Genomic DNA, 24,786 nt, shown 5'->3' with positions numbered 1-24,786 from the left:
TGTTTACTCACGAGTATTTGAAAAGTTGTTATTGATTAGGTTTGTGACTGTTCAGGTAAATCTCTTGAAGTTTTTGAAAAGCATGCTTGAGGTTAGAGAGATTTGATCTATTGAGGCATTGTGTGTGTAAAATGCCTGGGAGGACATCTGGCCAACATATGTATTGATGTCTAGACCTCGAAGAGGGAGGGTGGCGTTGGTCATGGAGCTCTGACCTTGGATACACAACTATATCCTTGGGTTGATGCTTAGCAAGTACCTGATGGTACCTATTACCCACCATTTTGTGGGTGATATCCCTAGGAGAAATTTTTTCTCCAAGATGGTCCTCAGTGGGCAGCCAACAACCCCTTGCAGAGCCACCAACTAGGTTGTGCCATTTTCTCCGTCACCTGAGGCAGTGATGTGGTCCCTCACCCATTTGTCATGATCGTATGTTTGAAGGTGGGCCTCTCGAACCTAAAGGTATGTCTTGTCATTTGGTAATTGAGTATTGTGGTTTGCTTATCATGGACACTTCTAGGCATGGATTAATGGGGGATTCAGCGGAAAGAATGGGATAGGTCTGTGCTCTTGTCCCCTAGACTCGTTTGTATATTAACCTTGTATTCTAGTTCCATGTGATCTCTTTAACCAGCCATTTGGCTTTAGGGATGGTATGTCATGGGAAACCTTGATTTTGGTTGCCTGGTCCTGATCCCTCATCAACATATACTACCCCCTTTCAACTCATTATAACCCCATTCATCATTTCTCCCACCTGGGTCCACTTTCCTCCACTAGGTCCACATAGGGCTAGCTCTCCCCTTCCCCTTGCCCACACCTTGGGCCAGTCTTGGAATGATGCCTTGGAGGTTGATGCAACTAAAAAGAAAATAAAAGCCTAATTGGCCACATTCAACAGGAAAATGTTCCACAAAATGCAAAAGATGGTTGGGACAAACATGTTTAGTACGTGGGCAAAAGCCAATACATGAGCTCTACCACATCATCATGGCCATCACCCTGGTTCCTATAGGTTCTATGAGCCCCCTTCATCATATAGGAACACGTGATTGTTCCAACCCCTGCTAGGCAATGAACCACCCTACCTTAAAAAGGGGTATCCACTGCTATATCCCACACATCACGCTCTTACCCCTTGAGCCTCGGGCAGTTAATTAAAGAAAAATGATAAAAAGGCAAAAGGCATATAAAGAAGAATGGAAAAATCAAGGTCGGGGCACCTCATGTACCACGGTTGCTCCTTCCTATACATTATATATCCAAGTGTGGGCTTCCCTTTTATTAGCTACCCTTGTACCCCATCATGTGGCCCAAGGCTGCCCCTTCTCATTCCCTATAACATTCACCTCTTTATCACATGCCACCACCTTTTAAAGGATGTAACTTGGACATATTATCCACTTTAAAAGTAGAAACCACCTAATGGGATACTTCGTTAACCCCATTTGGAGTTTGGAGACATTAGCACATGCCAAAGCCCGTTATGGAAGGGCAGACCATTATGAAGTCCCCACCTGTGGTCCATGGTTTATGAGCTCTTTTACTCGATTTCTTTGATGACTTGTTGTACTGGAAGGCTAGGGGACGCATTGGATCTTATGCAGGATTACAGGTGGTCTCCATCTCGGGTTTGGTCTCCCTATATGGGGTCCTAACCCTCCAAGGGCTACAATGGCGCATGTAGGGTGTGTGTTGAGAGCCATGGGCCTCCACAATAGTAGACAACACTCCATGGATCCCCAAAGATGTTTAGAGATTGGCTCGAGATCAACCTATTAGATGAGGAAGATGCACCTAGTTCACCTTTGCCCAACCAGCCCCACATATGTACCATGCACTTGGCAATTGACCCAGGACTTGTAGGATGACGTGGCATCACCTACACCATCATTTGAGCCCATACAGATGGCCTACAGGGACTTTCAACTCATTTGGAGACCCATGAGGTTATCATCGTGCCCCCACACCCACTAGGAGTAGTGTTTTTAAAATCGCTCGAGTCGGCTCGGATTTGGCCGAGCTGATTGAGCCATACCCCTGGTGGGCCCAACGCGGTAGAAAAATCGGTGTGGTGGCTGGTTTGTTACCGAACCGGACGAGCTGGTCACTCACTTAGCCGGTTTGGTAACAAACTGGCTAGTTTAGTAGAGTCTGAGTAAAACCGGCCAAACCAGCCAGCGACGCCCAAAGACGCCCGACGATGCCTTTTGGAGGGAAAAAAGAACCCCAAACTTTATTCTAATTTGGTTTTAGGTTATCTTTAAGGCCATTTACTTCTCCCAAGCCTATAAAAGCTACCCACCCCCTCACATTTCTTCATAGTTATCTCATTGCATTTGTGTGAGAATTTGTGAGGAGTTTGTGAAGAGTTGTGGAGTTTGTTTTTGTAGAAGTAGTGAGGAGTCTTGGGCAATCATTGGAGCAACAATGAGGAGTTTCTTGGGTAGCCATTAGAGCAACATTGAGGAGTTGGTTTGTTAGAGCAACATTGGGGAGGCCATTTGTGCCTAGAGGTATTTTTTTTTTCGCTTGTAAAATCTGTTTTTGCTTGTTTTTTTGTGTGCAAATCTGGAAATTGAAAATAGTATTTTTTGTAAAAGAAATGAACATTGAAGCATTGTTTTTTGTTTTTGTTTTCATTTTCAGATTTTTTTCCTTTCATTTCCAAGTCCAAATATTAGAAAATGGCTCTTAGAATGAAAGACGCTGCTTGGGCATATGCTGAAATGATTGATAATCAAATGCATTGCAAATTTTGTCATAGAAAAATTAAGTGGGGTGGAGGGTGCATTCATATGGTGAAACAACACTTGGCTGGTGTTAGAGGCCAAGTTACTCCATGTGAAGCACCATCAACACAAATTTGGGAGATTAGGAAGGAGTTGCTAGATAACTTTGAGAAGTTTGAGCAAGAAAAATCTAGGCAAAAAGAAATAGAGGCTGAATTTGGGAGGAAGAGGAGTATAAAACAAATGATGGATGTCAACCCCAATTTTGATTTTGAGGGCTCTTCATCTATCCCTTGCACTGATGCATCCAACCCCTTTCGCTATGTTCCTCCCTCTTTGGAGTCTATTCAAGAAAAGGGTAAGGGTAAAATGAAAAAGAAGGGTGATATCAAAAGTTATTTCACACTCTCCTCTCCCTCTGATAGTGCACATGTTCCTCAAGCTAATAGAGGTCATATGCAACCCACTTTAGATGACCTTTGGAAGAAAGAATTGACAGAAACTTTCGATGATTACATAGCTAGATGGTGGTATGATGGTGATATCCCCTTCAAGCTTCTCGTTCACCATATTATAAACCTATGTTTGATGCCATACTTGCTGCTGGAAAGGGCTTCAAAGTCCCTACTATGCATGAGTTAAGGGGACCTCTTTTGCAAAAAGAGGTTTTGTCCATTGATGAATATTTGAAAGATTTCAAAATCTCATGGGCAAAAATAGGATGTACCATCATGTCAAATGGATGGACTAATCAATGGAACCATACCATCATAAACTTTCTTATCTTTTGCCCACAGGGAATCATGTTTCTAAAATGAGTTGATGCATCTGATAGGGTGAAAGATGCACACTTGTTGTTTCAGCTTTTGGATGAGGTTGTTGAAGAGGTGGGGGTGGCTAATGTTGTTCAAATCATCACAGATAATGCCCCTAACTATTTTCTTGCTGGTAAAATGTTAGAGGAAAAACACAAAACCATCTTTTGGACCCCATGTGTTGCACAATGCATAGACCTCATGCTTGAGGATATTGGCAAAATAGATTGGGTCAAGAACACTATAGAACATGTGAAAAGCATAACAAAATATATCTATAATCACTCATGGATTTTGAGCCTGATGAGGAAACACATGGGTAGGGATATTAGTAGGCTTGCTATCACTAGATCTGCAACTCATTTTTTGACATTGCAATCTATGCTTTACCAACATAGAAACTTGCAAAAGGTGTTCTCCAGTGATGAATGGAATGAATGTCAATGGTCTCACAAACAGGATAGCAAAGATGTGAAAAAGAAAGTTAATGAAGAAATATTTTGGAAAAGGGCAGTAGAGATTGTGAAGGTTGCTGAGCCACTAATTAAGGTTTTGCGGTTGGTGGATGGGGAAAGATTGGCTATGGGCTTCATTTATGAGGCTATGGATCAAGCAACGAAGCAAATAAAGGCAATATACAAGGATAGAGTGGCTAAGTATGGGCCCATTTGGGAAATCATTTATCAAAGATGGAACAATCAACTCCATCGTCCTATACGTGTAGTTGAACAATCAACTCCTTCGCCCTATACATGCAACTGGGTTTTTTCTAAACCCAAGGTATCGTTATAAAACTCTGGAGGTAGTATCTTTGACTGGGGAGGTTAGAGATGGATTGTTTGACTGCATTGACCGCATGGTCCCTAAGGAGAGTGATCAGCTAGAGATACACCGACAGATCACTTGTTTCAGCAAACCCACATGTACCTTTGGCAAGAACCTAGCAAGGATTGCAACGGAAGCAGATGAGCCAGGTAAACAAACAATTTCAATTTTCAAATTCTTATTTTGTTAAATTGTTTATAATTTGAAAGTTGGATATAATTTGTTGAGCTAACTAATTACACAACTATGTTTTTTGCAGCACAACAGTGGGAGGAATTTGGTTGTCATTGTCCTCAATTGCAGAAGTTTGCAATCCGTATTTTGAGTTAAACTTGTAGTGCTACTGGGTGTGAGCACAATTGGTCTGTCTTTGAGAGGGTTCACACGAAGAAGAGAAACCGTTTGGAACAAAAACAGTTAAATGATCTAGTCTTATGTCCAATACAACCTCTGGCTAAAACGCAACCAATTGCTGAACAAAATACCTGATACAGATCCCATTGTGTTGGAAGATATTGATCCAACATTAGATTGGGTAGTTGAGAGTCATCGAACAGAGTTTGATTTTGATGAGGATATTGGTATTGATTTGGATTTACAGATAGAGGAATTAGTTGAACATAATGTTCAGTTGAATGCAAATCCACTTGTAGCAGGCCTAGCCCCAAATCCTCCAGTTGTAGGCACTTCCTCTATTCAACCACGACGAAAGCACATATCTCGTCTATCTCAGCGTGCAGCTACTACGCCTGCTAGTGCTCTACTTCTACAGTTACAGTTGGAGATGGTGATGAGGAGGAGCCATGGGTTTCCCTATCTGACTCTTATTCAAAGTTTGAGCTAGATGATGTTGGCTTCTCTAGCAGTAGCCAGTAGTATTGGACCACTGGTGACTAGCGATGTTTTACAGTTTACTTTTGTTGTAGAGGCCATTTAGAGCCTCCTTGGTTATGTGTTTTTGTTTTGATCTCTCTATCATGTATGTATTGGACAATGCATTAGGTGCCATTTTGATATAATGGATATATTCATGAGCCTACTTTAATCATATGTTGTCTTCTTTCTATATGCTAATGCTTTGTGTTTGGAAACATGAATGAAAATCTTTAAAATTATGTTTTTTCATAAAAAATAAATTAATGTATTTTTTACAACGACTGAGTCATTGAAATCAAACCCACTGAGTCAATACCAAGTCAGAGCCGACTCTCTGCCAGTTCCGAACCCGAGTCGGAGTTTTAAAACATTGCCTGGGAGCACCACATGTTTATTGTTTGGAGAACAAGGGGCCACCTCCTTGTCCACCACTTCTAAGGGTCCTATTCTTCACTATGGCACCTATGGACCTCATCAGGCCTCTTGGAGGTCCCTATGACATGTATTGTTTATCATTTAACCTCTTGATAGGCTTATTATTTCATTTATGAGCTAGTTTGGTGGGCTTTTTACCAAAAGTTAGGTTATTAGCACATTATTTTATTTTTGGGGCTTATGTAGGCCTAAGAGACAAATTCAAACTCTTAATTAGGGTATAAATACAAGTGAGATGAGTTCATTTTCTCATCATCACTTTGGATTAGATCATTCTTCTCTTTGGAGAATTTCACACATTTTCATGGAGCATGGATGAATTTTGATGTTTTGATTGGAGTATTTTATCTTGGAGCTTCTTTATTGTCAAATTGTTGATGGTTGGATATGTTCTATTACATGTAAGGATAAGTACACACGTTTAATGCTATTCTTGTTTTACTTTTTTCATATGCATTGAATGGGATTTTCACTATATTAGGGCTAAACTCCATTCTCCCCAAGGGATTAGGCTCTGGTCCACCAATAGGTGATCATTCAAAGAACATTTTTTCTCCACCTCTCCCTTTCTCTTCTAGGTCTAGCCAAGTTGGGTCACCTAGGACATCACTTTCCTGACAAAATAGCCGAAGAAAAAGTTCGATCTTGTAGCCTCTATTGCATTGGTGTATCCTCAAGGCCTCCTCCAATTTTGAAGCCATTCTGACAGTGGACTTGTGAGATAACCCAAGCCTTAGCTCTAAGATCAAACTTTGCCCTGGTATTCCCTTGGCTAACACGTCACAGGATCAATTTGACACCTTTAATTGGAAATTCTTGCTTTGATCCTTTCCCTTTCCTTGTCTAGGTTAAGAACATCATTGGTTTCTAGATTCTCTCTCCTTAACCTAGGTTGGGTCCGCTTCGTCCCGTGTGGTCCCGTACCTTTGAAAGGTCAATTCTTCAAGGACCATTTAGAAGATAAGTTCAATAAGGATTTTAGGATTGGGAAACTCCTTTACAAGGAATATTCCTCTAACCTAACCCTCAAATCCTCCCCTCTTTATCCTAGAAATCTTTGTACCTTGCTTGAAGAGCAAGTAAGCTCCATTCTTTCCCCCCTTCTAGGAAAAGGATCATCGGGGTCACTTCACATCCATTTGTTGATTCATCCTTCACAAGTGACTTCCATATACCAGGTCTCCTCCCATCAGTGAAAGTCTGTAAAGAGTAGGGAGTCTTAGTTGAGGTGACAGTGGGCTAAGTCTCCATTGTTGCCCTTGGCCTAACAGTTGTGCCCTTTAGGAATCCCCTTTAGGCCCCTTGTTAATTTGAACAGTAACAATACCTAGACTAACTGAAAGCTTTAGTCCATCTTAGTCCCACCTGGATAGATTGCCTTGGTCAAGGATCTAGTCCGTGGCACCTGTTGATTTTGGGTAGCATCAAATGTGCTCTAGCCTTGAAAATTGGTAGAGAGGCTAAGGCACATGAAATCTCCAAGATCCATAAATCGTTTGGAGAAATTCCACCCGGATGAGGAGTTAGTTTAATATTTTTAATGGGTTCCTAAGTCTAAACTTAGGAAAATAAAAATATTAATGTGTATTAATAAAATATGGGTGAGTTTAATATTTTTAATGGGTTCCTAAGTCTAAACTTAGGAAAATAAAAATATTAATGTGTATTAATAAAATATGGGTGAGAAAGTTCTAAGTGACGAGGATCACGCTAGTTCTAATCTTAGCTGTTGATTAGGGACTTAGTCTCGGCCGTTGATTCGTCAATAGGAAAAGTATAAGAGGCTTGAGGGTAAGTTGGAGATACACCAAGTGATCAAAGAATTCGATTTTCTGGGGTGAGGTTTGCTGAGGAAATCGAGTTAGTGATCAGAGTTGAAGTGGGGTAGTTCAACAAGGGATTTGCATATGAGGCTGAAGAATACATAGCAAAGAGGCAACACAATGCCGAGAGAGACAACGCAGACCCTAGAAGGGCTGACGCAGAGGCTGAAGTGCTGACGCAGAGGATGCAGAAGGCTGACGCATGTGACGCAAAAGCCATATAGGCTGACGTAGAAGACATAGAGGCTGACGTTGGGCCTCAAAGGTAGTGCTGGGGAGATTCTGTAGGGCAGACTGAGAGCAGATCAACATACTCTGTGCTGGGAGAGGGTGACACAACTCCTAGAGGAGTGACGAAGTCTTAGAGCAGTGCTTGGAGCAACTTTCGCTGTCCAGCATAGGGAACATCCAGAGTCGCTGTGGTGTTTGATCATCTAGTTGCTAATTTGCTGGAATATCCGTCTCCGGATAGAGGTACTACTGCCAAGGATATTCTTTGTTGGGTGAGCCATTTCTGGCACCCTAGTTGTATTCACGAAATGTGCTTAATAATACAAACCCTCTATATGCTGCACTAGTTTTCCTAAATTGGGTTTTTCCGGGGACAATTGTCCAAAAATAATGGTGTCCCTTGTGTTTGTGTCTCTGTTTATTTCAGTGCATGATCTGTATATTTGTGAAGGTTGCAGTAATGTTTACTTCAATGTTTATGCAATTAAATAACTTGTTAATGTAAAGAACAAGTAGGGGATTGTAAATCAGTAATTGCAGTAGGGTTTTCTAATGTGTTAGATTCATGAATTTTCACAGCACCGTAAGTGTCTAAACTCTTTATGGTTCATGTGTTTTGAGATCTTCCATGTACTTGTATATGTAAGTATGAATACCTCTCTAGTTAAGAGGGAGTGTTGAAGAATGTAACTAGGTTTGGTCTTCATAAATTGTATTTGAGTCATAATGTAATGTATTTTTCAAAAGAAAGATTTTTTTTTTTTAATTATTAATATGACTTATTAAAGCATGGGTTTCATGCGTGGGTCATCATGTTTTAGGTCAAAGTCACTGTTGAGGACTTCTAGGATTTATACTGAGTCATTAGAGTCATTGTCCATTTAAAGAGACCCTTCTTGGGCCTTTGAATCATGTAAAAAGGTTTATTATTGAGTCAAACAAGTCATTTGTCACCTCCACACCAAGTCAACCTCAAGGAGATCAAGTTGGCCTCAAATAGGGTAATTCGACCTCACGAGAAGCTTATATATTGAAGTAGTTCGAGTTCCTTTGGGGTATTCACACAGACAAGTTCAAATTTCTGGGTTAGTCTCTCTCTCACTTGTGTGGATTTACTGGGATATTTGTTGGAAGGACGAAGATATTGTTGGGTCGAAGTTGTTGCTGGGCTAATTGCTGGGTTGAAGTTGTTGCTGGGCTAACTGCTGGATCGAAGTTGTTGCTAACTGCTCGATCGAAGTTGCTGCTGGATCAAAAATCTGTCGCTGTTGCAATTTGTTGCTGCTAGGTCGAAGTTATTGCTATCATCTACAGAGGGAAGAAAAGGCTGACTTGGTGTGGAGGAAGTCTGTGTCTGTGTCTAGGTCAAAGTCTTGGATTACCTCGTGAAGTTATTAAGGAAGTGTTGTTGACTGGGTTTTCCCATAGATAGGGGTTTTGCCTTGGCTGTCCACTTACATCTGGTGTTTGTGATCTTTGTGCTATTGTTTTAGTAATTGCTCGAAGAACTAAAATATAAAAGAGGGTAATTTAGGGCATAAAAGGTCAAAAAAAGCCAATGCTAGACCAAGGAAGGCTAGTGTTGAGGGAAGAGGGGCATTGGAGGGCATATCAGGGGTCAAAGAGGCGAGAGGAGACCAGAAGGAGGCAATGCTGGAGGAGGAGGGTGCTCAAAGGCTAGACGCTAGCCAAAAAGGGTTGAAAAGCCCATGTCTTGCCTGCAACTGTCTAGGGTTCCTAAGGGACGCTGAGGCCTTTTTAGGCCACGACTAGGCCAAATTAGGCCATAAACCCTCAATGCAACATTTAGGAGAGGAGGCTGAGGTCTATAGGGCTCACGACCTGCCCTAAAAGGGTCGAAAAGGGATGACACAAAGGTCAAGATGCTGATGCTGGCCTTAGAGAGGTCGGATCTAGTCCTGAGACGATCAAAAGCTGAAAACCTTGTCCCCGAATTTTTTTCACTCGCGGATCTGAATTTTGCTGCAAAAATCTTCAGTGGGTAGCCCTGCAAAATTTCCTAGAGACTAGATCTTACCCCCAAAGGCGTAGATCTAGCTCTATTTCAACTTAATTCCTTCATCCAACTTTGCAAAAATGAAAAATACAACACCCAAACCCAAAATATATACAAAATTCTTAAAACCCCAACCCAAGTTAGCAAAAATAATTTACAAAACTATTCACAAAATTACAAAATATACAAGCGTTTTAAAATTTGAATTTTTTGAGAAAATATTTGATGGCTTTTTCCCTTGAAAAATGGCTAAAAATGCTTTAGAAAACCCATGCACACTATAGCCTTAGCGAAGATTTAGTCCACCATACAAATACTTAAAATCCAAGCAAAATGATCCTTGGTTGCAGTTTGTGAACTTGGAGACCAAGGACTGAAGTACTTGCAAACACTATGTATTATCTCAAAATAATCATATATAAACATAGCATTAGAAGCCCGTAGTCAGTACATACCACAAATCAATGAACAAGTACACCTCGAGTTGCACCCCAAAGTCTTTATTATGGTAGAAAAATAGTTCTCAACAGGACAATAATTTACACAAATGCTTCAACAACAATTTCCTAGCCAGAAATCAGATGGTTAGAGACTCAACTGACTCTGATTTATAAATAAATCCTCAAGTGGAAAAATAATGGTTAGTTTCTTTGATCCTTGTCAAAATAATCTCGACGGTAAAATAATACTTGATCATCTTTTAGTCTTAGCCGTTGAAATAATTATTTTTGTGAAAAATTCGAATTTTTCTTTTGATCCATTTTTAATTAGCTCAAAATAATTAATTTTGAGCTAATTTCCTAAAAATTTTGACTTTGACTTAACCACCAAGGTCCAAGGGTCCGATTTTTCTTGAAATATACAATATTCCCTTTGTGGAAGACCTCTAAAGATTGATTCCTTTAAGACCCACAAATTTTTCCACTTGGAGAATTATTTTTCATAAGACATTTTAATTTTGACTCTAATTATAAAAATTTCTGGTTTAGGATTTAATTTTATTTTGCCAGAAAAATTAATTAAATTATACATGAGGGAATTTAATTATTTTTCCACCCTCTAATACATAAGATTTTACATTTACAACCCTTAAAGGGGGAATGCACATTTGGTTAGACCTTAAAGGCACATACCCAATTCTTTGACACAGTATGATCTAATAGATCGAGTGATTTGTAATAAAATAATATAGCCAAATAGCATAAATTATTCATTTCCAAATCATTTTTACATCAGACTCGACTAAAACACTAGGACTCACTTAAGATTTCAACGAAGAATTCCACCCTAGCTTTGGGGTGAGGTTGGAGGGAAAAACTATGCGGACCATTTGTGTTTAAAAACACACGAGTCAGTGAGATGAAAAACTTGCTAGAATGTGATCAAATATGCTCTTACAAGGTGTTGTTAGGGTGTCGAGTCAAATTTTTGTCATTTCAGTGAGTCTTCAAATAAAAATTTGGTCACTGGCTGTTGATGTCTAGGTCACTGCGGCTCCCTTCACTTACTCATGGTCTTCATCACTCATCATGGTCATTGTCTTCTTCGAGGTATCATATCTTCATTTAAGTGTCTTGGGTCATGAAATGGTTAAATTCCTCATTTTGGGTCATGGTCTAGGGTTTCACTCCATGTGTCATCATGATACCATATGTCAAAACAAAAATATGTTCATAATGTGATTTAGTGGGCAAAGGGAGTTAGCAGCTTAGGGAAAGCAAAATAAAGGTAAAGGTAATGTTTTATTTCAAATAAGACAATGCTGCAGTACACTACCTCATCTCATCATTTCTCATAGGGACAATTTTGTTCAAATTATGTTTCTGACCAAATGGAGAAGAATTTTACAAAAGTGAAAGAGGTTTTTGTCAATGATAGGCCAAGGAACAAAAACCTCCTTCAGTTTATGCACAGGGGTTATAACTTGAGAGAAATTCCCAAACTACACTTGCTACAGGAGAGTTGCTGCACTTCTAGATAGTTTGACGTCAAGACAGTTTTGCAGGGGTTTGGAGCAGGTGTTGGTAGTGCTTAAGGACTCTATTGTGTAGCAAACATCCTAAGATTTCCAATGGTACCTTCAAATTGTGATTTGGATTAGTGGAAGGCATCCAAAAGTGCTCTGCAAGTTGGCGTTGCGCTTTTGTCAGAGACACCTTGGGTTTTTGGAGTGACCTTGGGAAAATCAATTTTTCTCCCTGTTGGAGTGTCCAAATTACATGCTTGAGGAGTCCATCTTGTAGAAGACTTCAAGAGCTTTCCAACGAGCTATCAAGTTTGCAATTTGGAGTAGTTTAAGGCCTCCAAATGTGTTTTGGAAGACAGGCGTTGTGATTTTGGAGACTGTACTGCGCTTTTGAAGGTGGCGTTGTGCTTCCAGACACTGCGTTGCACTTTGGTGCTGCGCTTCCAAACACTGCGCTACGCTTGTGCCAGAGCAGCCCGAAACTCTTCCAAACTCAACCAAATTTGATTTTGAAGCTTGCAAACTTTCTTGCTACCCTAAGCTTGTTCACAAGTAAGCATGACTCTTTTGCTTTGGCAAGATGAATTCAAATGCAAGTTCTCTTCATCTAGGGTTTAGGTGAAATTTTCATGCTGCAAGCTAGTGTAACTGATGGTTTGGTTAGTTTTGATATTGAAAACATGTAAATCTTCCACCTCACACCTCTGTACATGTTTAAAACACACTTTGATTCACTAAATAACCTATCAATCCTCAGATTGCCCTACCTTTACCTAAACCCTAGCTCATACCTAGCATTTTGGGCAGATTTCCTAACAACACTGTTTCTAAATTTCTCCTACTCATCTCTCTCTCATTTCACTCCATTCAAACTTCCTAGGTTTTCTACCACCCTTATCCATCTCCCAAATTTCCCTTATCATCATCTCCCTTCCCTAACTCCCTCATTTCATCATTTCCTTCCTTGAGCAAGAAAACAATCAGCTTAAGGCCAAACAACTCATCATGGAGAAAGAGCAATCCAAGGTGTTTCAGCAAGGAGACAAAGGTAAAGCAGTGTTGGAGCCTGGTGAACATGAGGAACTTGAAAAACAAGTTGGAAAAAGAAAGCCAAGGACCAAGGGATTCAAAAAGGCATTGAAGGAGGAGAAAGGACACAATTTGCTAGATGAAGACCTAGACATGGAGGACAAAATTGCCTTGGAGATTAATGAGGACAGAGAGTATTGGCTAGATAAGGTCAGTTACCACTTGGACAAACTTATTGACAAAGAAAACAGAGATAACCAACTACTAATGCACATGGCACATCATTATCAAACCAGAAACATGATATGTAACATCAAGCTCTAGCAGTTGAAAAACAAGCTAAAGGAAACCCTAAACGACAAAAATGAGAGCGGTAACTTGGAGATGCTTGCTGAAGCATCTGTGAGGGCTTGACATACATAATTTTGCAGCTCATGACCAATTTTGAAGAATTTCTAAGCATTTTTGGTTTTTTGACTATTTTGGTGCCAAATTCAGAAAATTAACTAGTCACAGAAGCGTAGCACCTTGGCGTTGCGCTTTTTCCTCAAGCCCCCAAATGACAAATGGTTTGCAGTTTTGGAAAGCTCATGGCCTCCTCTCAAAACCCATTTCATTAGATTTCTTAGAGAGGGCCCAAATTTTGAGAAAAAGGAGAAAAAGGGGTCAAAAATCAACATTATGTCCCTCTTTTTGACAGGGGCTGCACTTCTGGAGACACCTTGGGAGAATGAGTTTTTGAAGGCCTTCCCATGGGTCATTTTAAAAAATTCAAGGTGTTCTGGAAACTAGACAGGTAAGGCTAGTGGACCGTTCTCTCAGATCTCAATTTGGACTTCAGAAAGGCACCTTAAAGTGGGTTCAAAGTCGGGGCTGCGCTTCTGCAAATTTCTGTGTTTTTCATTTTAAATTTCATTGTGTAATTTCCTAGTTTTCAGTTTGACTTGGTAAAAGTCAAAACTCATGATGTAATTGAAGCTAGCTCGAGGTTAGATGATGTAATCATGAGTAAATAGACATGATATGTTATTTTTATGGGTTATTAGGCCTCATTAAGGAAGCAAAATCCAAAACAAAGTCTAAAAGAAGTGTTTGTATTTGACCTTCTCACTCTCACATGTTGGTTGAGAGAATCTAGGAAACAGTTCCACTACCTAGGAATTTGACTCCTGAAGGTGAAGAAGTGGTTCAGTTGAATCTATATGTATCATTTCTCATTCAGAGAAAATGGTTGGAATTTTGTGAAGTCTTGTATGTTTATGTTCTCTTCAGTTAATACATGAGCAGTTGTAGCTATATTTCAGGAACTCTATTTCAATGAGTCTATGGTGTTTGTTTTCTCTTTATCAGTGTTTAATGGATAAATCATCTCTCCTTACATGCTTTATCTTCTTCTTATGAATTTCCTTGCAGTTATATAGACAAGAATCTTGAATTTAAGTTCTATTTATGTGGAATTGATACTTGTGTTTCCTTTTTTCTAAAGCTAATGAATTCATGCTTTGACATGCTCATTAGTTTCTTTTACGCTCACAAATCTATACTACATTGACAAACACTCCAATTGCACCATAACACACTGATATCTAGCTCTTATTTATACTTGTCTCTGTATACTTGAATCCTAGACCTAATTACCTGCTCTAAATCCTAGTCCAACAAACCTAAAAAACCTAAATTCACAAATACTCGGAACAAACTTATATATCTAGTCTAAAACTTGTTTCTTTTCATATATTCATTGACAAATACTTTGAGAGATCCCTCTCTGGTTTAGTAGGGCTAGCTACTGAGCTGAAAGTGGTTCGAGGTTACCTCTTTCGATCTCTTGCTCAGCCTAGGAAAGTGTAGGGGATAACAGAATGAAACTTTTTCACCAAGATAGTAGGCTTACCTAGGTTGTTACATATACTCAAGGTCTTACTAGGATTGTTTACATTACATAACTTGCAGAATGGGTTTACTGATAGATGATCTGATCCTTCGAAAAATTTGGTCCTTCAACGTCCTTGGAACTTCGACAAATTGAGTGCAACACGTCTCTCGTCGTCCTATAATGTGTCACGAAGCCAAAGTAGCCTCTTCCTGGCAGGAGGATCACATGCAGGAGGATCTATGGGGTCCATGGGCCCCATGAGATCATCAACAATGTCTCTCTCGGATTCAGGCATGGAAGGACCATCTAAAATGCCATGTCATCATTCTTCTTTTTAGGAGGAGGAGGCAGAGGAATGTCCCTTGCTTTCCCAAGGGCAACATCTTCATTGAACGTTACATCCATACTAATTTCAACCTTCCTTTGACCAAGATTATATATTCTAAATGCTTTAGAATCTTCACAATATCCAACAAACGTACCTTTTCTCCTTGTGATTTCCAACTTGTTCCTTTTGTCCTTAGGCACTTGGAAATATATAGGGCAACCAAAGATACATAGATGGCCAACATCGGACTTGGCACCTGTAAATACTTCTTCGGGAGTCTTGTTGTCCAATGCTTGATGAGGCACCCTATTTTGAACATAAACTGCAACATTCGTTGCTTCTCCCCAAAGGAACTTCGACAACTTTTGATCATGGAGCATGGCATGAGCAACTTCTACAATAGACTTGTTCTTTCTTTTAGATACTCTATTTTGTTTGGGATTATAGGGCACAATCGCCTTTTTCTTGGTACCTTTCTTCTTGCAAACATTGATGAACTCATTTGAGATATATTCACCATTGTTTTCTGACTAGAAGATTTTAGTTTTCTTCCCTGTTTGATTTTCGACCAAAGCTTTGAACTCTTTCAACATTTCAAAGTTTTCATCTTTGTGCTTTAAGTAATATATCCACATCTTCCTTGAGAAATCATCAATGAAGGTGATGTAGTAGAGATGGCCACCAATAGAATGTACGAGCATTGGTCCACATATGTCAGAATGAATGAGTTGGAGGATGTCATTCGTCTTATTCTTGCTAGAGGGGAATGGTCCCCTTGTCTTCTTTCCATTGGCACAACCTGGACATACTCCATCATGTTGGGCTTGAACATCAAGAATTTTAGAGACTAACTTCTTCAATTTCGGAAGAGCATCATAATGTAGATGGGCCAATCTTCAGTGCCATAGCTCGCTTAGATGATTAGTATCATGGACCAATGCTAGAAGAGGTCTTCCATTGACTCTATAGAGTCCTTAAAATCTTGATCCCAATGTGAATGCATTTCTCATAGAAGATCCAACAGGCCAAGTAAGAACCTTTCCCTTGATGAAGGCAACACAAATATTGATACCAAAGTCTTCTTTAACCCCGACACATACTTCACATCATGGAGCAAGACAGATTCCCCGGAATCCAAATGAAATTTGACAGATCCAAAGCCTTTAACGGGATGAGTGGAGTTATCTCCAAGAATAATCTTCAAATATGACTCCCTCTCTACCAAATTAGAGAGAACTTTATACCTAGAGAAATGATGAGTGGCCCCATTATCAACCAACCATCCCACAAATCCGGAGGAGAGGAACCAGTGGGAGTAGAAATGCTAATATATTCAGATTGATTGGCAACATTACTTTCATACTTGGAATATCTTGACTTTTTTTGAGGACGATGATCTTCTTCATGATCATTTGGAGCATCTCTTCTGTTATGATCATTCCTTCGGTCATCTCTGCGTCTTCGTTCATTAAACCTGTTATTGTTGCTTCTAGTGTTGTAGCATGGACCATTGTTTTTCTCAGGGCAATCTCGAGCATAGTGACCTTTCTTGTGACAATTGTAACATTCAAGGTGAGATGATTCTCTTTCATTCCTTCTCTTTGAATTTCGCGGTGGAGGCTTCCTTGAATTTGATGGACTTCCTTTTTCTTTCTTTTTCTTGTTATGAGTGATGAATGTAGTGGGCTCTCCTTCTTCATGCTTTTGTAGCTTGCCCCTTGATATCATACTTGATTCTTCTTGAGTGAGATTTCCAACAATCTTATCAAATGACGAGAAACTATTGTTGTTTCTTATAGCAGTAATGAAGGTTTCCCAAATAGGAGGGAGACCTCTAAGGGTTACAATCACCAATTCCCCGTCAGGAACAATTTCCTCAACTCTCTGCAGTTGATATTTAAGACATGATATCCTCATAATGTAGGATTGCACAGATTCTCCTTTATTCATCTTCATATTTTTGGGTTGATTTTTCAAAAAGAGGTTTTCATTCAAATTATTGACTTCATACATGCTAGCTAGCTTATCATACATATCCTTAGGCTTCTTCAAATTTCCAACATATGCAAGTAAATTATCTTGTAAAGTATCAACTATAATTTTCTTTGCTTTTAACTCACCTTTTTTGTACTTGTTCTTGGCAGCGAAATAAGCATTTTTCGAAGGCTCAGGTACCTTTCCTTGAATGTATTCCAAAACAACATTGTTATCAACTATTATTTCCAACTTGATTTTCCATGCAACAATGTTAGATGAATCACCCAACTTCTCATTTTCCTTGAAGAAAGAGGAAGACATCTTGACCTGATTAGACAGGTTCCTTCAACTTTTCCAAAGATGATTGCTTCAACTCTTGTCTCCTTTTGGACTTGTCCTTCACGTTAGCTCTGATACCATGTTAAATTTTCACATTGCTTCTAGATTGTTTCAATTACTTTATCTCAATTCATTTATTCAACAATCTTTTAAATAACAATGAATAATTCCAATCATCAATAGTAATTGAAGATAGAACAGTGAATGCAATGACAAAGGAGACAATCAACACATCAATAAGAAACACCAGATTTTGGTCACTGACCAGGGAAAAACTCACTACGGGGAAAACCCTTTGAAATTCTTCTTCTTATTAGATTGTCATAAAATGTTCAACAGAGAGTACAATGTGCCAATAGAAAATCACCCAACAGAATTAACCCAACAATATTCAAAAATATATTCCTAACGCCAATATTGATCATAGACAACTTCTTTTATCTGCGGTCAACTGTCAAATTGTGACCCTAGAACCCAACCGCATGGAGGGAGAGTTATGCGTTCAGTTGAGAGCTTCCAACCGCATGGATGAGCATGCGTGCTTGCGGTTGTAACCGAAATTTTCTTGTGTCAAGTCTACGGTTGAAACCAAAACCTTAAACACACGAACGAGCTTCGGACCCCACAATTGCGGACCCATAAGAACCAATCTCTGTCATCCAGCCTTAGACCTATGCGAACCAATCAATGAAGAAGAGGAGAAGAAGATGCTTGGTGGTGTCCTGTTGACGGTGCTGGATGCTGACAACATGTAAGGGGATCTCCCCAATGTGAAGTCCCAATTAGACCTCACACCATTTGGTGTAGGAGTCCCATTCGACTATATAGTCTAGCCACCATTGGAAAGGTTTCAAAGATATGCCTTGGTTACAATCACACACAAGAGATTGCAACACCTCTTTAGGTCAACAAGTATGTAAGTTTTGTGAGACACCTGATGTAAGGTGCACGAGGGAACTTCTATGGCTGGTAAAGGAAAAGAGCCTCTAGTTAGAAAAGTAATAGTACTATCCTAAAAGGGGACCCAGGAAGGAAGAGAAAGGCTTGTTGATTACCTGCAAATTAGTCCACATAATAAACAACAATCATGAAAACATAACACCACTTATTCAACAATGACCATGGCTAAGCAATGAAGTAGTTCATTAAACTTATTATGTAGTTAAAACAACATATAACATAAACATAAGAATATTAGTCCTACTATATCTACGATACATGTATGAAGAAGTGTTGGCTCATAGAGCTTCTGATTATGAATGAAAGATCCTAAGTACATTGTTACATAAATGAAACACTAGATCTAGTGGTGGAACGTGAAGCCACAACTTGCTTCTCCAAAGAATGATCTATCTCCTATGCACTACAAGAGAAGCCAAGGTAAGACTCCAAGAATCCAAGCCTTTAGCTTGAGTTATGAGGAGTTATATATAACTAATGACAATTACCTTTGAGCTTCCTCCTGACTCTTTAACTTCTATGACTGTTCATATTCTATACATGACTCTTTACATTCCATATGTGGCTATTCACATTCCACATTTGTCTTTTGGACTTCATTACATACCATTTATTACAAAAGACAAATTACATATTAGACGGTGGCTAAATTAGACAAAACTGATAATGGGACAAAGCCTTATCAAATTGACAAATCATTTGCTTCCTTATGGAGCTCATTTGTAATGTATGGGTGCCATGCTCTGAACTCTGTTGAGATGACTTTGACCCGAACTAGCAAGTCCCCTGCATAACGCATCTTCACCTCCAGTGCCTCCATTAGTATAGCCTTGGAGCTTGATTGTACATTATTCCACAACCATGAGAGTTTCATGTGAGCTTGACTAGTGCAATGACATACTATAGAATAATGTCTTTGGTGATCTGTAAGCCTTCTGTTTTATTGCTTGCTTGATCTGTTCTATGTACTGCCTGATCTCCTGGAAGATGATTTCCCTGCCTTAGAATTCTTCAAGTGATCCTATTGAGCGCATCCCATGTTTTTGTGCTAGAGACTCGAAATCGTTTTGTAGTCGATTATAAATGGCAATAGTGCTAATCGACTATTCTCCGAGACATATGTAGTTATGATGGTGGAGTTTCAGCTGAACTTTGTTTATCTCATCGACAATCTTGTCTTTTCTTTCCAAATGTTGCGGATCATCCAGATACTTGGCAACCCACTCTTAAAGTTGGTCAGTCGCTCTGTTTGCCACTTTCAGGAGTTTTACCACTTCTTGTGCTTTCTTCTGAATGCCAACAAGAGGAGCCACCACTTGTTGTAGAAGGATCAACTCATCATATCATAGTGCCATGGTGTCCTCCATTGGCCCCAGTTCCTCCTGCATGGTTGATTGCCATTCTACCATGCTGAAGCTCTATGAAGATAACCGTTTGTTCTCCGTAGCAAGGTGTTTCCCTTGTTGCTTCACTGCAACTAACTCTCTTCTTAATCTAGCATTCTCATTCAACAAATATTCAGAGTTGTCCTGTGCTATTGTCGTAAAAGCAACATTTGCCGCCATGATTGCCATGGGATTCCTTTTGGTATTGGCAGTTATCACCTTCTCTGTAGATATCGAGATTGGATTCTAAGGATCATTTGGGAAGTATCTAAGCCTCTGCTGCACGATCCTCTTCTTGAGCTGATCAATCGTGACACTGCACACGTCCATGATGCTATCTGTAGGTGGAGGTGTGATTCCCATTTCTCCAAATGGAAGATGACCACCCATGAGAGGAGGTTCTTTTGGAGAACCTGGTTCATCATCCATGGGTTGGATGGTATCCTCCTCCTCCAACTCTTCTTCTATCTCTCGAGTCAACTGTTTTTCTTCTAGTCTCTGTGCTGCTTCTTCCTCCTGGGACTGCCTTTGCTGTTCTTCTTCTATTCTTCTCCTTTCCTCTTCTTCTTCCTGTTGCTTCCTAAGAAACTCATCTTGCTTCCTCTTCTCCTCTTCTTCTACTTCTATCCTTTCTTATTTTGCTTCAATAGCTCATGTGCTCAAAGGATCAAATTTCCATTTCCTACTGCTTTCTTCTGTCAAATCATACTTGATCCTCTTCCTAGGAGCTACACTCTTTGTTTGAGGGGTTATCTATTCTGCCTCCTATACTTGCATATTTTGAGCTGGTGGATCTTGGGGTGAGTTGGTCTCCATCCTTGGATGTGTCTTCCTAATTGCATTGTACCAGTTCTTCACATCCTCATCTTTTGCGGTAGACATTGGTGTATATCCCCAATTGAAACCGATCCTTTCACAATGCTCCCTACACACTCTCTTGGGATCATATCCATGAAAGTCTTTAGTTGCAAAGTGTAAGCGATCCAACTCTTGTATTTTTGCAGTTGCCACCTTGTGGCTCTATAACTCATATAGTCCGATCCTCAAAGGGAAGGTGGGCCAAGGGGCTTTCTTCCTCTTGTGAAAAACTCATGACAATCCCTTGTCCAATTGATGTGCTACTTCTAGCATGACCACCTTATTGGTCACATATCGTGGCATGGATGAAGGGGGATTTGTCATCCAAAACATCGAATGTATGTGCCTCAGGCACTGCAAATCAATCTACGATATACTGTAGTGGCTCCTTCACCTGATTGGTCATGCAACTCAAATATCATGTGGATATAACTACAAAGAAGTGCTCAACCGATCTATCATATGTGCCTTCGAAGCTTGATTCTGACAACACTTTGCAGTGGAAGTAAACTGGAAACTTGTTCTGAGGGGTCCAGTTCCAGTAAACTGTCGGGAAAGCATATTGTGCACAGATTCCATCTAAAAGAAATGCAAACATATAGAATTCCTGTGCCTAATTTACCTTCAAAGATGCTTTCGCTTGCCCCACATGACGCTGCAACTCAAATGACAATAGATTTGCCCAATTGAAGACTTTACCACGAGTAACCACCATGTTAAGCATATATATCCAGTTCTCCTCAAATACCCCAGCGTTCTTCCATCCATGCAACCGATAACACATAACTATCAAATATCGATATACGTCTCTGAGAATCCTGTCGAGTACATTGCGGATGGGTGGCGTTGAAACTTAGTAGGTTCTAGACACCAATATTTAAAGATGTCACTTGTGTCGAGGTCGGCCCATTTGGTGTAAAAGTCATTATTTGCATATTTTGTGGGCCTAAGCATCTTGTAGTAAGCCTGCATGTCTTCTCCATAATAGGTGGCAAGCTGACCATCGATTTTGCTGCGAAGCATGAAATGAGAATCATCCATGTGTTTAATGATCCACTCAATCACTTTTGCGCAAGGGATGACCAGGAATTTGCATGCGATCTTGTGTCCTACATCGGTTAATATTGATGTAATCTTGCAAAGCCCTCCAAGTTCTCAGAACATTGTTTTTGCGTGAATGTATCTTTTATGTTGCCCCATGTGACCTCAGATGACTTATCAATGAAGCATTGTGTGTCTGCATATATGGGAATGTTGGCTTTGTTACTTCAATTGCTTCGTCAGTGCTTGCCTCTGAAGCTTCTTTGGAGGCCACTTTACATGTAGTGGGAGGCATGGCTCCAACAAATGATGAACGAGTGACAATACGTGCAACTCGAACCCCTGTTTGTGGAAGCACACTCATGGCGACAAGATTAGCTTTATGAAATCCTAACTATGCAACAATATCTTAGCAAATCATATTCAAAGAGCCATTAGATGTAACTGAGAATGTAAATCTATCAATAACAGCACATAGCTACCTGCATGGGCAGAAAATCTACATGCAAACAAGGAGGGCGCACTTTGAAAGCACGAAGGGGGTCTAAGGGTCATTCAGGGCTTTGTAGTGTGCTCATACGCTCAAGCAGGAGTAGGAAAGCCTCAAGGGTGCACTTCGAAGAGACGAAGGAATGAGTCTTCAGGCCTTCAGGCCTTCATGGTGTGTCATGTGCTCAAGGAGACAGAGAGGGCACAATGGGGCACTTCGAAGAGGCGAAGGAATGAAGCTTCGGGCCTTCAGGCCTTCAAGGTGCGTTCATGTGCTCAAGGATAAGGAGGGCGCAATTCAAGCCTTCGGGGTGCGCTCAAGGAGGGTGCATTTCTTTGTGACGAAGGAGTGCACTCAAGAGGCAAACTTGTCTTTTTTGGGCGCAATTTTTAGAGCTGATCGGGCTTCAGGTTCTAGAAGTGTGCTTTGCCAGAGGAAAGTTCAATGACAAGTCTAACAACAAGATTGCATGATGGAAATAAGGAGAAGATAGATCTTTAAGCTTTTATGGATGCTGTCACAATCATGATTAGAATGTGAAGAGATAAGGAACATGCAGAGTTCAGCTTGCGACAACAAAATTAACTATGTTGCACTGGTTTTGGGGACTGGGGGAACGACAGGGATGCGGGGACGAGTCCCAAATTTTTAGGGGACAGTGGGCTGGGGACGACAATTATATATATATATATATATATATATAACATTTGTAGTTGTTTCAAGCTTGTAAGCATAACAAGCTATACTTTATAGTATTAAGCACAACCCTTACACTCGCAAATTAAAATCTCAAACAATTTAAAAAAGGGTCGAATGACATTCCATTATTGGCCACTAGACATGAGCTTTAGCTTTAGGAAACTTAAGTGTAACTACTTTAATTTTTATATAAGGTCCATGAACAATCTATCACATAGAACTGTCTTTATAGCAGTTTTTTTCCTCGTATTGTTATAGCCCATGAACCTTCTTATAATGAGGTCCTCCACTTTCATGATATTTTTCCAGTTGCTCTTTTCTTTTGAAAACTATAACTCCTAGTCTTGTAGGAAATTTCTATGTTTTGGAGGCCCGATAGAGACGTTGCCTGACTACATAGTCTTCTTATATTTGAGGGAAGGGATTTTTCTTTTTTTAATCTGAGACATTGGGTGCAATAGGTTTTATGATCTCGTCAAAGAGATGCTTTTTTTATTGGGTTGGCTGAAATGTATCTGGAAAAATTTCCATTCAAGCGTTGAAAGAGAGGGTCACCCTTTACAAAGTCAGGACTGAGAGGCCCTTCATTACATTATTCCATTCTGGAATACTCATCCTGTCTTTCATTTCCTGTGTTTTAGATGATGTGAAAGTTAGATGATGAAAGAGTTTTCTTTGTAAACTCATTTGGGGTCAACCATAAAAGTGGTTTCAAAAAACATAGAACTCACAGGATCTTTTCTGCTGATTTTCTTTGTATTGGCTATTGCCTACAATCAAACCCCCTTTTCATGAACTATTAATAATCATCTTAATAGGGATTTTCATAGTAGGAACAGATGTTCTTTTATATAATATCTGGGAAGCAAAACTTGCAAAACTGATTGGAGAATTTTGTATTGCTTATAGCATTGGTTGCTGTAGATTTGTTGAGTTCAGAGAGAGTGAGAGAATCATTAATCTCATTGCATGACCAGAAATGGTAAAAACTTCTTTTCTCTCATGGTTCTCTGAAACATGGATCAGACAACCTCCTTGTGCATGACTCCAAATATGTGTTCTTGTGCACCACATTATTCATCCTCGAGGAGGATTTTTCTTTTCCCCACTGCCTTGTGCATGTATGTCTTCCTTTCTGATGGAGCATGCCCCTCTGACCTGCGCACACACAACATGACTAAACACACAAGTCATCAAGTTCTTTTTTGGTGTGTGACCTGTATAATGGATAGGCTGTTACTTTGGGTAGATGCTTGTTAATCAATGGAAATGCCTGACTGGATGAATTTATAGTCACAATGCGTGCATGGATAAAACTGATTTCAATATAGGTTTTCATTTACCGTTCCTGTGGTAGGTTTTAGCTTGTTCTCTCTTTAGTTGACCATTCACATGCTATTCATGTCTGTTGCAAGGAACCAGGGAAAATGCAGAAAATATTTTTCTTATAAACTAGTTTGTTTCTCTGGGATTTTAATGAATGACTTTTTTGACTTTATTGCAGTGTTCACCGGATTATGGATATGGGTCAAATGGATTTCCAGCATGGGGTATACGACCAAATTCTGTTTTGGTTTTTGAGATTGAAGTTTTGAGTGTAAACTAGAGTACTATATCATTATAGAATATATGATATATAAGATATAAGATATTGGCAGCAAACTATTTGACAGGTTATTTAATAAAGTGTGCTACATTTTCATTGTATTTTGATTAAGATTTCTAAGGTATGATGGATGGTGTTTGTAGTAACGTGTTCAGAGTCATACCCTTGTGGTTTTCATTTATGATTGTTTTCAGTTATTAATTGCCATTGTAATGTGCCGTATAATGCCTCCTTTTCTTTTTGAAAATGGATGGAAACAGTATATAGCTATATTGGTAATTCATATCATTAATGCCAAGAGACATGCCATCAATAATTATCAAATATAATATTCGACTTGATATTCAGCATTCTTCATATAAAGCATCACACCATGTTAAGTCAAGTCATTTTGCACTCAAACGCATTTTTGGCAACTGCATTCACAGGATAGCTATGAATTATCATGTTGAACTTAATTGGTGGGACAGATTAA

At 39.6% G+C, this 24,786-nt stretch overlaps 1 protein-coding gene across 1 annotated transcript in view; it reads left to right on the top strand.

The window, feature by feature from the left end:
* Positions 1-24,412, top strand: part of FKBP12 (FK506-binding protein 12) — a 139,168-nt gene extending 114,756 nt beyond the window's left edge. The window contains exon 5 of the mRNA XM_089459315.1: positions 24,210-24,412. Within this exon, the coding sequence (XP_089315441.1) occupies positions 24,210-24,311 (102 nt within the window). The 3' untranslated portion in view covers positions 24,312-24,412. The remainder of the gene's footprint in view (positions 1-24,209) is intronic.
* The last annotated feature ends 374 nt before the right edge of the window (positions 24,413-24,786 follow it).

Source organism: Pinus tabuliformis, chromosome 7 (genome assembly GCF_031772625.1).
Source record: "Pinus tabuliformis cultivar Carrire ecotype Pingquan chromosome 7, CPIR1, whole genome shotgun sequence".
In the NCBI taxonomy this organism is placed as follows: domain Eukaryota; kingdom Viridiplantae; phylum Streptophyta; class Pinopsida; order Pinales; family Pinaceae; genus Pinus; species Pinus tabuliformis.
The sequence above is the reverse complement of the archived record's forward strand: the minus strand, read 5'-3'. Positions and strand labels throughout refer to the sequence as shown.